The sequence below is a fragment of the Cydia splendana genome, chromosome 7, assembly GCF_910591565.1.
Source record: "Cydia splendana chromosome 7, ilCydSple1.2, whole genome shotgun sequence".
Taxonomy (NCBI): Eukaryota; Metazoa; Arthropoda; class Insecta; order Lepidoptera; family Tortricidae; genus Cydia; species Cydia splendana.
The window spans coordinates 16,195,055-16,208,935 of NC_085966.1; the positions used below are offsets into that span (position 1 = coordinate 16,195,055).

Consider the following 13,881-nt stretch of genomic DNA (forward strand, 5'->3'; position numbering starts at 1 on the left):
CATATATACTAAAACTACCTAACCGCATACATCTTTTAGATTTCAAGTTCCGTCAGAAAGCCATAACTTTTTTAAATTCGCCTTTAGCGATGCGACCGATTGACACTTACGAAGAGAAGACGGTAAGGAATTCCATAATTTGACAGAGTACACAGTAAAAGACTTGTCATAGGATCGGTGTTTGTGTGGCGGGATAGCCAGAGAGAGATCTGCACTGGAACGGAGCCGGTGCCCGCTGCCGTCTGCTAAAAATTTAAACCTCTCCGAGAGATAAGGGGGAGAAGAGGGAGAGAAAAGGACGTTAAATAGAAGGGAAAGTACATGAATGATTTATAATTTATACTACCAATCTTAAACATTAGAGGTAATAATTAACATATTTAAACAATACAGTTAACAGCGGTAACTCCCTAAGAGCAAAGTATTTAACTTTAATAACATAATAAGTTTGTCTTAAGTATGTACTACTAACTAGGTATATAAAGAAAAACAAAGTATACAATAATTATTAAATATTAACAGCTTAGCGTTATTTAATTTAATCTATTTCGAAACCAAAACGCACAGGTGGTTTTCTAATGCGTTTCAATTCTGGGGTCGGGGCTAGTGTCAATGCGGGCGCGGCAGGTGGCGCTAGCGGCGCGGGCGCGGGCGCCGGCGGCGCGGGGGCGGGCGCGGCCGGGGAGCGCGGCGGCGGCACCGACGCGCGCAAGGGTGACACCTGCGGGGTGCTATCTGACGGACTAGAGCTTGGCAAACAATACGCATATCGCGACTTTAATTGATCTAAGTGTCTACTACATGTGGTACCATTTTCCTTTGTCACTACGTAATTACGAGAACCCGTTACTTTTGATACTGTTCCCGGTACCCACTTATCCCTCGCGTTAAATTCTTGTACCCATACTGGGTCCCCTTCGTCCATTTGATTAGGTAAAATACCTCCTGCTGATTCGATCTGTTTATGTTGAGCGCGATGGACTCTCTTTTCAACTGCGCAGGTAGGCTTTAATTGGTCCAATCTAGAACGAAGTCGTCGTTTCTGTAGTAACATAGCTGGAGTTTCTCCCGTAGTACCTTGCTCACAGTTACGGTAATTCAGTAAGAAAGTTTGTAATGTCTCCTCTATGTCTCGATTTTCTCTTATAGCTTTTTTTATAGCTCTTTTACACAACTTAACTGCACCTTCTGCGGCCCCGTTAGAACTTGGGTGATATGGTGCTGTAAATGTATGTGTTATTCCATTTAATCTCATAAATTCATCCATCTCTTGACTTGTGAACGGCGGTCCGTTATCTGACACGACTTCCTTTGGCAGTCCGAACCTCGCAAAAGTCTCCCGCAACACCTTAATTACTGCCTTTGCTGTTGTCCTGGTCATTAGGAAAGCCTCAATCCATTTGGTGGTTGAGTCGATCAAAATAAAAAAAGTCCTACCTTCATAAGGTCCCAGAAAGTCCACCTGAAGCCTACTCCAGGGCTCCGAGTAGTACGGCCAGGGTTGAGATTTAACTCGGGGTGGTGCACAAGCCTCCACAGCGCAAATAGCGCAGTTTCGACTCATCGCTTCTATATCACTATCGATATTTGGCCACCAAACGAAACTACGAGCAACACTCTTCATCTTGACCATACCTTGGTGACTGCTGTGTAATTCCTTTAAAATATTGGCTCTTAAGTTTTCTGGAATTACCATACGATAACCCCACATTACACAGCCACCTTCGACATACAGTTCGTGCCTTCTGGAGAAAAATGGTTTTAATTCTTCGCTAGTAGAAGATGCTGGCCACCCTCCTCTAATGTATGTAAGTACTTGCCTTAAAATAATATTTTTCTCCGTCGCTTTCTGGACGTCCTGGCTGGTAAGGGGCAAAAAGTTTTGTACGAAATTCAGATATGTTATTTCCTCACTGGTCTGATTACTATCGGGCCTGTGCGGCGGTAGTCGAGAGAGGGCGTCAGCTCCATTTTTAGTAGTGTGTACATACTCAATATCATATTGATAGCCGCCTAAAATAATTGCCCATCTCTGCATGCGACTGGCCGCCATCACCGGTATCCCGGCTTTGTCTCCGAAGATCGTCACCAACGGCTTGTGGTCGGTCCTCAAAATGAATCTGCGGCCGTACAAGTATTGGTGGAATTTCTTTACTCCATAAATAATGGCAAGTCCCTCTCGTTCTATCTGTGAGTATGCCTTCTCCGCGCTGTTCAATACTCTCGAAGCGTAGGCTATGGGGCGCTCCGTACCGTCCGGCCATGCATGCGATATCACGGCGGCCACGCCCACGCTGCTCGCATCTGTCGTCAGAATCAGTGGGAGGTCTGGCGAGTAGTGGGCCAGCACCTCACTGGAAGCCAACAATCGTTTAACCTTATTTAAAGCTTCCTGACAAGACTGCGACCACTCAAATTTAACATTTTTTTTTAGCAACTCATATAAGGGTGTCAGTATTGTGCTAATATTTCTCACAAATTTCGCATAGTACATCGCCATTCCAAGAAAAGAACGTAACTCGGACACGTTACTAGGCGTTGTTACATTCAAAATATCCCTAACCTTCTTGGGACAGGTGTGGAGTCCTTCTTTATCAACTACATAACCTAAATAGGTAATTGAATTGGCCAGGAAAGAACATTTATCTTTTTTAATCTTTAAACCGTATTTCTCGAGCCTTTCAAACACTCTATAAAGGTTTTCTATGTGTTCCTTGTCATTTTCGCCCGTAATGACTACGTCGTCTAGGAACACACCCACTTTCGGCAAATCTGCAAACATCTGTTCTAGAATCCTTTGGAAAATGCCTGGACTCGAGGATAAACCGTAAATCAACCGGTTGTATTTAAATAAACCTTTGTGCGTATTAATCACAGTGTATTTGGCAGTATCATCCAGCACCAATTGTGCATATGCTTGAGAGAGGTCAATTTTACTAAATTTTTGACCTCCATGCAATTTTGTAAACAAATCTTCGACCCTAGGCAAAGGAAAACGGTCCACATCTAAATGTTTATTAAGACTTATCTTGTAATCTCCGCAGATGCGTATAGTTCCGTCAGACTTGACCACCGCTACGATAGGTGTCGCCCACTCGGAGGTCTCGACGGGCGTGATGACGCCGTCGCGCTCCAGCCGCTCCAGCTCGCGCTCCACCGGCTCGCGCAGCGCGTACGCCAGGGGGCGCGCGCGTAGAAACACGGGATGCGCGTCCGGCCGCACTCGCAGTGACACTAGACCGCCGTTGTACCTCCCCAGGCCCTCCGAGAACACACTCTTAAACCTGGAACTGAAATTTGACAAATTAAAATCTTTCGATGTTTTTACATAATTAATCAAGTCTGACTCGAACGAAACCTTAATAATTCCTAACTCAACTAACCATTGTCTGCCTAGTAAATTAGTTTTACCATCCTCTATAACAAACAAATCGAGCGGCATTGAGCGATCCTTATACTTAATTAGTGGCTTCAATCTACCCAACGGACGAACTTTCTCCCCCGAATAATATCTTAATATTAGGTGACCCGGTTTAAGCTCACAATTAGAAAAATATTTTTCATAAACTTTTGGACTAATACAACTTATAGCACTACCCGTGTCAATCTCCATCTTAATATCGTGATTGTTAACATTTAGGGTCACATAATAGGGTTTATATTTACTGAAATTATCTTCTTTTACAAAGGAAAGATTTACCTCTAAGTCATATGTTTCCTCTTCCGAATACTCATCCTCAACGTAGTTAACTTTCGTCAACCTCGGGCACATTTTTTTCAAGTGTCCGTCTTGATTACAAACACGGCACACATAAAGTCGAAATTTACACGTCTGAGCCGCATGCGCACCACCACACGCTGAGCACGTCCCTTGTCCTTGACCTACTTGCGCGCGGTTGCCGTCAGCTGATCTCGACGTCACAGGTCCCCGGTAACTATTGTTCGGCCGCTGTCCGTTCGGCCTCCATCGGTTAACTTCGTTGCGAACTACTTTGGTTTGCTCGTCGCTTTTCGGATAACTTCGTGTGTTCCGTAATGGCGTCTTGAAATTTGAATGCTTGTCGTTGCTTATCGAAAAACATGGCGTCGTGGCGTCATTTCCTGATGACCGACCTCGACTTTCTACCGCTGCCGCATTAACCTCTGCTGCCTCCATCGCTATTGCTAATCCCTTAGCCTTAGCAAACTTCAGGTCTTTTTCCGTAAATAACCGCATTCGAATAGTCTCATTATACAATCCACACACAAATTGATCTCGCAAGCTGTCATCCAACCACGTACCAAACTCACAATATTTAGTTAGCTTTTGCAAGTCCGTAATAAAATCCGCTATCGATTCATTTTTCGACTGCTTGCGTTGACGAAATTTATATCTTTCCGCTAAAACACTCGGCCGCGGCTGCAGATGACTTGACATAAGTTTGACAAGTTCATTGTAGGTTTTTTCTGATGGCTTAGTCGGAGTACACAAGGTCACTAATAAATCGTAGCTATCTGCTCCCATCGCGGTAATTAATAATGGTACTTTGCGGTCATCTTGCACAACATTTACTATAAAATACTGCTCCAGCCTGTCTATATACGTCGCCCAATTATCTTTGTTCCGATCAAACGCGTCCATCTTGCCAACCGACATTTTTGCCATTCTGTTCGCACAAGATATCACTCAAGTCACTCAACTACGTTCGCGCACTCGCTGATTCGATCACGACTCGTCGCCAGATTATTATGTATGTAACTAGAAGGGGCCTTCAGGTATATCCAGGACCAGCAATGAAACACCGGGCTAGCTCAATCGTGTGTAATTCAGAACTGACAAACTGACATACAGAAATGTTTGACTACCCTCTAGTCGGCGCATGTAAACTTAGGTCTACCCCATATTACATATATAACAGTTGACTTATTGATAACATCACTAGTACGATCATTGAAGAGCTGCGACCCGTCGATACTCGACATGAAGCATTCCTACAATGATAAGAAAAATAAACGACAGTTTGCCTTCCATTCCCATCTAGCAACAGCGTACATTTCGAAAGTACTTGAGTGTTCGAGATTTTATTTTTTTAAGCTTTTAAGTTTATTGCTGACTGCTAATGATTCTGTCTAAAGTTTTACCTGTTTATTTTTTCTTAAACATCAAAGATCCGTATTACAATAGAGCATTAACTACCCTTTACTTACATATTTTGATTTCCTGCTTTTATTGCTTACACGTAGAAAGGCACATAATAAAAACTACTCAATCCTTAAAATGAATGTAGTGAATTGTGATTCTATTCTAAAAATGACAATTATCGAATTGTCAACTGAGATAAGCCAACGGTATCGAGTCGAGAGTATAATAGTCACCACACACAGTCATCAATCCGTTACAGCTGAATTTTTGGCATAAAATCCTTTGAAAAATTAACTTTGTTACCGGGCAGGATGGAAAAATAAAAGAGAATTTTCGAACACGTCAATGTATACATTCGCTATGACATCTAAAACGTGTCATTGGTTTTAATCCGTGTAGTTTTTGATAGGCGAGTCGAGCTCGACGAACAGAATCGCAGGAATTCGGCATCGAATGATTGAGCTATTCAGTTTTATCCACTTTCCTCGAATCGAGAGATACCTGTATTCGATTGTTAAAAAACAAAACCAGAAAGGTTGTTTATGATACATACGAGTATGTGGGGCCTGAAACACGGGCAAATAAATAAAATATAGATTGTAGTCCTCAGTCAATGACACTTTTATTTAATAACTTTTAAATATTATGTAGTCTTTGGACTTTTTTTTTCATACAATACATTACATGTTTGTAATATGTATGATAAATTTGAAGATTTTCATCTACATTGCAATACTGTTGCAATCAGAATGTAGCTTTTAGTCGAATCTCCATATTTTTGTTTACTCGGAAGCACTGTATTACAGGAGGTCGTATAATATAAAGCGGGTTAATGAATAAATTAATGAAACCTTGCTCTCATTTTCGCACTGTTCCAATTCAAAGGGTAAAAGAGCATAACAAGTAACAATACTTAAAATTACAAAAATAACTGGCACATCAGCACCAGAATCGCATCTTAGTTACAAGTAAAAATTACTTACAAACCTTTCAAAGTTGGTGCCTATAACTAAAATTTAGAGAACATACACATGAACACATTGAGATTTAAGTATAATGATGTCACTTCTTACTTGTATGAAAATATTTACGGCCAGAGAGAGTTAATTGATCAACAGGGCAATTCGAACGTACACTGACATTATAATGATAGTTGAATCATATTATTTAGTTATGGTGTATCTAATCCAGCCAGCCAGCGCTAATACAATACATGTACGGACAAGTACAAGCGAAATGCTCGATGTTTGAATGACACCAGTAAAGTTATACTCTGTATCTTTAGGTATTTAAATAAAAGTAAACAAATAATTTGTACATTTTCGGGTAGTTATAACATTTATTGGTTAACCAACCAAATACAAAAAACCGTCTGGTTCTGTCACTGAACGACCTGGCTTTAACCTACATTATTTGATCATGTAATGTTTTCATCTACCCTCATCTGACTTAAGGAGCCATTTGTGGGTAGATTTTGTTAACTTTTATACTTTCAGGAAATTTTCCGCAACTTTGACATCTGTAAGCTCACTACGAGCTAGTGGCAGTTTATAAAGCCTCCTAGAAAACTCGGAGGCTGTGATCATTTAATATATAAACCGCTACGCTCTCCCAGTTTAGACACGCCATACCGTTCCCACGTCGGGCACCAGGTATAAATCTTAGCCGCAGCTGCTCTACCTTCCGGTAGTCCCTCGCAACAACAATAATTAATTCAATACTTTGCCCTTTAATTAAAATGTTTTAATGTGAGACACTTGGCACGAATGTGTGGGAGTATATTACTCTCGTGTGTGCTTAAAATTAAAGTGCTAAAATTTTAAAAGCCGTAGGAGGTGCAAGCACGTACTGCTGGCCCTAGGCTTAGACGCACTGGTTTCAGTACCGCAAAAAGTGTAACGTACCTATACGGCATACTTCATAAGCGCACGCACTTGCAAGACTGAAACTGCAAGAAATTAGACCGAAACCGCAAGAAATTAATCGCAGTGCGTTCTAAGCCTTAGCCCGGTTAGCTAAAGACGCCGATGCGAATCCAGCCTTCACCACTGGAGGGCTTCGTCACTTGTTTTTTTATGTACCACCTATTACAGTTTAGTATTGAATAAACTTTTATATGCGCTGGAATAATGCATTTACTTGGTGAATTATGATAATTCCACATTACTTCGGAATATCTGGTTATTCCGAAAATCAGCCATAATTCTATCATGTAAGAGTCTATTTTCGGAATAACCCGACATTTGGCGATAGAGATTTGAAATCACTCGAATACCCTCAAACGAGTGTCAATAACATACGTACCGTAAAATGGGGTGAGTAGGGTCAAAACTGAAATTCAAACCTCGATAACATTTTATTTTTACATATGAAAACTGAATGGTGTATATAATAAGTGTTCCGGACGTTTGTATTTTAGTTTTTATTTTATTTTGGGTAGTTCCATTTCATAACTTTGACGATAAAGAGGAAAATCCACCTCACCCCGTAGTGCGTCGTATTTGGGGTGAGAGGGGTTTTCATACAAAGGTGATTTTGGAAGATTGTTGGATCGATTTTTTTTTTTATTATGCGTATTACTATAGCTCCATTTTAAATTGGAATACATTATTATTGTAGCAGTAGCCTTAAAAACCCTTCTCACCCCCCTCTCAAACCTTCTCTCCCCATTCATAATCCACCTCTCCCCGCGAAACCTACTCACCCCGTTTTACGGTACGTCATAATCAAAAGAAATATATAATAAGTACTCTAAAGATCAATATAGTTTTCTACCGTATTATCTTTCAAAATTAATTACTACAATCAGTATTATTAAGTCACTAGGCTTGTCAGATACGGAGTGAAATTTACCCAATAAACGATTGATATTTATCATCTCCTATCAAATTCGCGCGATAAGGTTTTAGGAATACTGTAATCGGTTACCTTAGTCGGTAATAAGTATCGCAGTGTTGTGCTTGTATGAATGCATATGCATAGGTCTTGGCGTAATAACAGTTCTTATGTGTTCCCTAAAGTGCTGCAACATTGCCTTCGACAATTCTGAGGTCTGTTTCTTGCAATGGCTGGTAGAAATTACACTATGAACGAGGCAAGTTTTTGTGTATTGCTTTTTTAATATTTTCATAAAGAACAATCATATTTGAATATAAACATATACCGTGAACGATAATATTTGTTTGATTCATAAGATATTTTTATGCAAATCAAAGAAGAGAATGATAAGTTGATGTTGATAACGAAGCAATTCGCTCAAAATGGTTTTTCTTATTTCTTCTACCAAATTATACCTATATATTTATATTTATAAGACATTGATTTAAACTTTCATGATTTGTACACATTATTAACTACATCTAACACGGGACTTAATCGCGTATAATTAAGTTTTAAAATTTTGATGACCGTTTTATTTATGTTGCAAAAATGTATAGGTATAAAACTTTTTTCCAGGTTATTTTTCACGATGATATGATTTTTTTATTATAATACTCAATACTTATAGTTTATTATTAACATAAATAAATAAAACATACATAAAACAGATTAAGCTCACAGTTTTCTCTGTCTATCTATGTATATTTATCTTGTTTTAGTATACATCTATTTAGTAAGATATATACTGTGAGCACCTATTTACGTTTTTAAGGTGACAGAATATATGTAGGTAATTTGTGCAAAATGTATGTATTTTTTAAGTTTATATTTATTTGAAATAAATCACCTCATTAATTTTTGTAGGTAATAATTGTATTGAAATATTGTGTGTATCATCCTAAGTTATTCTTATTCTTGTAATATTTTTTATTCAATTGTGATATCACATTTGAATGTACTTACAGTACACTTGATAGAGTCTGTGCGGAAAAAGAAGAGTCATAGAATATATTGGTTCCCCTATATTCCACGACTCTTCTCTTTTTTTTTTAATTAATGATAGTTATTAAAGAATGTTGATTACCTTATCAGTTATTGACAATCGTCCGATAGTAATTTAAGGATTATCTATAGCCAATCACACTGACACACACCTACATTATGAATGACATTTGTACTAACAGTGCAATAAAAAATCTGATTCCGGTTTCGTTATCGGTAATGATTAAAATGTAATACCAAACCGGTCACTTCCAGTCTTAGAGCATTTAGTAACTGGAGACGCCTTAGCTGTCACTTTCTGTACCTACAAAACAGTTTGCCGATGTTTGCGGGGGAGGGGCACGTCAAATGTATGTCTTTGTCTATTTCTATATGATTTGTACGTAAGGTACAAATAGCCATATCAGATAAACGTCAGTCCATACAAAAGTTTGCACAATTGTGCAAGGTTTTTGGCAGAGGGGTAAGCAAAGAGTAGTACATAATATAATATAATTATAGGGGTAAGCTCTAAAAGGCGACTCCGGCTAATATATGCTCTAAGCTTCCAGTACTAATGTACCGTACCCAGGTACATCAAAAAATAATTTTTCTGTTTGATCTGTATTCAACCCGTCAAAATCAGGTTTCTGAATAAAAATATTACAAATGTGCCACTATGTACGCATTAAAATTTTTGAATTCACTGAGAAATTAAATTCCAGCTGTCTGGTAATTTCTTGGTCGTACGTAGGTATTTTTAAATGGCCCATGTTTTGCAAATACTCGATTTATAAAAACTAGAATGAAAAACGGGTGCGCCAAAGTTCATATAAAATTGCAAATTCGATGATTGAAACTCCGAAAATGTATCTCATACAATTTTACATCCTAATGATCATTATACATTTGTAGTAAGGGTTACTCCACGGACGAAAACAACGTAGTTATATCTCAGTCGGCTTCTTTATTGAAATGCTTCCTATAAACTATCTATGTACAGTTACTAACAACTTTTACGTAGCTATTGTAACGTCAGCAGGCGTTTCGACAGAGACACCGCACTGTGATCACAATAACTAGTTCGCAAGATTAATGTTGGAAGGTGTTCAATAGCTTGAATGCAGCCAACCAAGCAACAACACACACCGTTAGCGTGTTCTATCTCGGAGGTGGCGCCATCTCTGGACGAGTTTGGGTACTACACATTTTCATTTTAAACAATACCCAAGACATATGTAACTTCGTATAAGACGAATAAAGTCTAAGGAAAAAACGTGCCTCGGAATTCAAGTAAAAGTCATTCTCGAATAGATGCCGCACACACCTTTAGCCTATCCTCGGCTAGATGGCGTAACGACACCGTTTCATATTTAACAATTTTAACACATAGATATCAGTGAATGAACATGGGTCAAAATGATATAAAAATAATAAAATTATTTATCCATATATATTCATTTTTTGATAACTTTATACGTTTTCATTTTGAGTTTTAGTCGTGTGTCGATAGATGGCAGTAAATTTACAGTGACTACAAAATTTACAATGACAGGACCCCTCTATACTATCTATTCTTTTTGACAATACTCATTGGAACTTCAAATTTATTATATTCATAATGACATTCTACATAAATATCTCTATTACTAAAATTTATGCATATATTATTACTCGACATATCGATGCACCTGCAATAGTAAATTCTAAATAAGAAAAAAATACAAAAATAAACAGAAAAGTAGGTAAAGTCTGGTTAACATCCTGCCAGAAAGGTGGGTTAGGTTGGGTTAGAACTGCGACCCTCACAGAACCGAAATGCTGCCAGAAAGGTGGGTTAGGTTAAGTTAGAACTGCGAAAGGTGGGTTAGGTTAGGTTAGAACTGCGACCCTCACAGAACCGAAATGCTGCCAGAAAGGTGGGTTAGGTTAGGTTAGAACTGCGACCCTTACAGAACCGAAATGCTGCCAGACAGGTGGGTTAGGTTAGGTTAGAACTGTGACCCTCACAGAACCGAAATGCTGCCTCAAAGGTGGGTTAAGTTAGGTTAGAACTGCGACCCTCACAGAACCGAAATCCTGTGACCCTCACAGTGAGCGAGCGTAGCCGAGAGCAAATGCTCCCGCCTTAGTCTTCGAGGTTATTTTTTTTTAACAACACATAAAGTATAAGTATGTACGCAGTTAGTCCAGTACTTGGAGATATCGGGTTGAACATTATTGGTACAGCGACAGTGAAAAAGTATTGGTAATTTACGTTTCGCTCTGTAAAAATGATTGTATGAAATAAGTTTATAAACAAAGAAATTCTTACAAATAACATTATGGGCACAGATACATTCTCAGTGATAACATTATGAGTAAAAAAATGGAATATGTATCGTTATGAATAATGTAGGTAGTAGTACAAAAAACTATTAAAAAATATATGAGAAACAATTTTCGGAGAAATGATGATTATGACTACAAAGCGGAATTATTAGAAATATTCGAATAATAAATTGTATATGAGCCAATATGGACCCATGAAAAACAAATACATTTCTTACAAGTTGATGTTTTTTAGACACAAAATCTTTGGTATCGGTTTGGTTCTTGTGCGCACGTAAAATATAGTTCAGTTAAAAGAGATTCATTTCATGATCCGTCTGTGAAAGTTTCACGGTTGTTTTATATTTATGACGCGAATGTATTTTTATATTTTATATCAAATTTTAGAGTTATTTTCATTGGAATGGATTTTTCAATGAACGAACAACAGAAAATAATTTCTTATCGTAATCTGCCTCTTCCCACAAATCGATGCTTACCTACTTAAAAATGATCTCAGATTCTGTTTTCTGAAAACTACTTAGCTCGCTATCTTAACATTCTTAACGGTTAAATAATTTACTCGTAAAACTATAAAAATTTTATCCAACACTATTCATATTATTTAGGAACCTGAATCAACTCTGAAAGAAATGATAATAATGTCAGGTTCATTTTAATGACATTCATTCTAATTAAATAAATATTTATTATTGCTAATCAAGCATGTCCAGTCCATTCATGTCCGAGCATGTTAATTTTTTTTTCTTATGTTGATGATTTACCTAATAAAATTCCTCCATTATATCAGTTACCTAATTAATTTATAATTAAAGAATGATGAAGCCCACACTGTGTTGCGGAATATACCTTACCTATGAAATATTTATGTTTAAATTTATCTCAAAGCATTTATAATTTATTTTTATAAATCGAAACGTTTTTAAGTCGGTATTATCTTGAGCTTCGAAAAGTAAATTAAAATATGCTATTTTCTTTTAGAATGAGCAATAAACTGCCATGTCTAAATATACCCACGGACAAATTTAGAGGAACGCAAAAAAAGGTTTAATTACAGTAATTTCAAATTTAGTAATTACACTTTTTTTGGGTTCCTCTAAATTTGTCCATGAGTGTACCTATGCCAAGACGCCGAATTCCGCTTAAATCCAAACTCGTAATTCAATTAGCACCAGCCATCGTTAATTATCCGAGTAAAATGGCACCATAATACCTAACTGTGCCGTAAGTTATGTTCAGAAATTTGGAGTCAAAGGTCTGGAGTTGGGAGTCGGGCACAGGTGCATGATGCACACGTTCTCAGAAATCAGGCAAAGTTTTATTCAACAGAACTCCGGTGCCACCGCGTAAGAAGATTCTAAGTACAAGAGCAGGGCCCGCGCGAAGAAGATTTGTGACAATAAAAGTGACTTTATGTAATTCTTAAAACTCTTAAGACTTTTACCCGTACCGTGCTATTTAATATCGTTAAACTTTATACTAGTCAACGTCCGTTTACTCTACGAGTATCTGCTTCAGAATATTAGTGCAATTTTGCAGGCTTATTTTTAGTTGTGGATTGTGGAAGATGGAAACACTCTTTAAATATAACGTCAAAAATATTTAAACGCACTCATATCAACATGTGTCACATCTCTTTGTATGTCTATACATATATAATTCAAGAAAAAAGTTCAATCTATGTAGACTAAACAAAACCGAAGCCTGCCCGCCTGACTGAGCTTATTTAATCTTCAATTTATAATTTTTGATTATTATTTATTTTATGATGGTAGGTAGTTCAGCACATTGTATTTTTCCTCACTGTCGGTTTTGCGACACGCGATTGCGGTAATGGATTTGAAACATTGAGATGTACATATTTAAAATTCATACGTGTCCTTTATACGTGTTCATATTATACGTGTAGCTGTAGCTAAAGCTAGCTGTAGTTTTAGCGATCATTACCTAAAACTTGAACTTGGGCGAACATTTAACATGGTTATAAATACCTAACACGAAAATAGTCACGATATTATTACTTAAATAAAACGTTACCTAGACAAAATATTATCCGTGGAAATGATAACACACATTTTCACGGATATTTTTTTGTCTAGATAATGATCGCTAAAACTACAGCTAACTTTAGCTACAACTACACGTATAAAATAAACGCCTTTTGTATCTGTCAATGAGTTAATTACTATAGACTAATAACTGACGCTACACCGTACTTTAATATCCAGTAAAATATTTAATACAATACCGCCTCCACGACTCTCTTGATCTTGAATAATAAACATAAAGTATGTGGTAGCTGGCTCCTAGTTCCTTATTCTTACTCTGCAGACCAACTTGCGCATAATATTATTTGAATAGCGAGAATGCGAATCGAACGAAAACTTACCTACTCCATCCAACTCTGGTTTGACTCCGAATTTACATTTAAATGAGAACGATTAAACCGTTGTTTGAAACCATCCACTCCAAAAAGTACTTTCGGATCCTTGCAAGATGGAATAATAGTCATGCAAAGTACCTATGATTTATAATCTTATTTTGCGATGTAATATTTTGGATATATT

At 37.5% G+C, this 13,881-nt stretch overlaps 1 protein-coding gene across 1 annotated transcript; it reads right to left on the minus strand.

Moving 5' to 3' along the window:
- Positions 1-538: 538 nt before the first annotated feature.
- Positions 539-4,736, minus strand: LOC134792306 (uncharacterized protein K02A2.6-like). Its single transcript, XM_063763575.1, has one exon. The coding sequence runs from the start codon at positions 4,643-4,645 to the stop codon at positions 539-541; it is 4,107 nt and encodes a 1,368-aa protein (XP_063619645.1). The 5' UTR covers positions 4,646-4,736.
- Between the last annotated feature and the right edge of the window lie 9,145 nt (positions 4,737-13,881).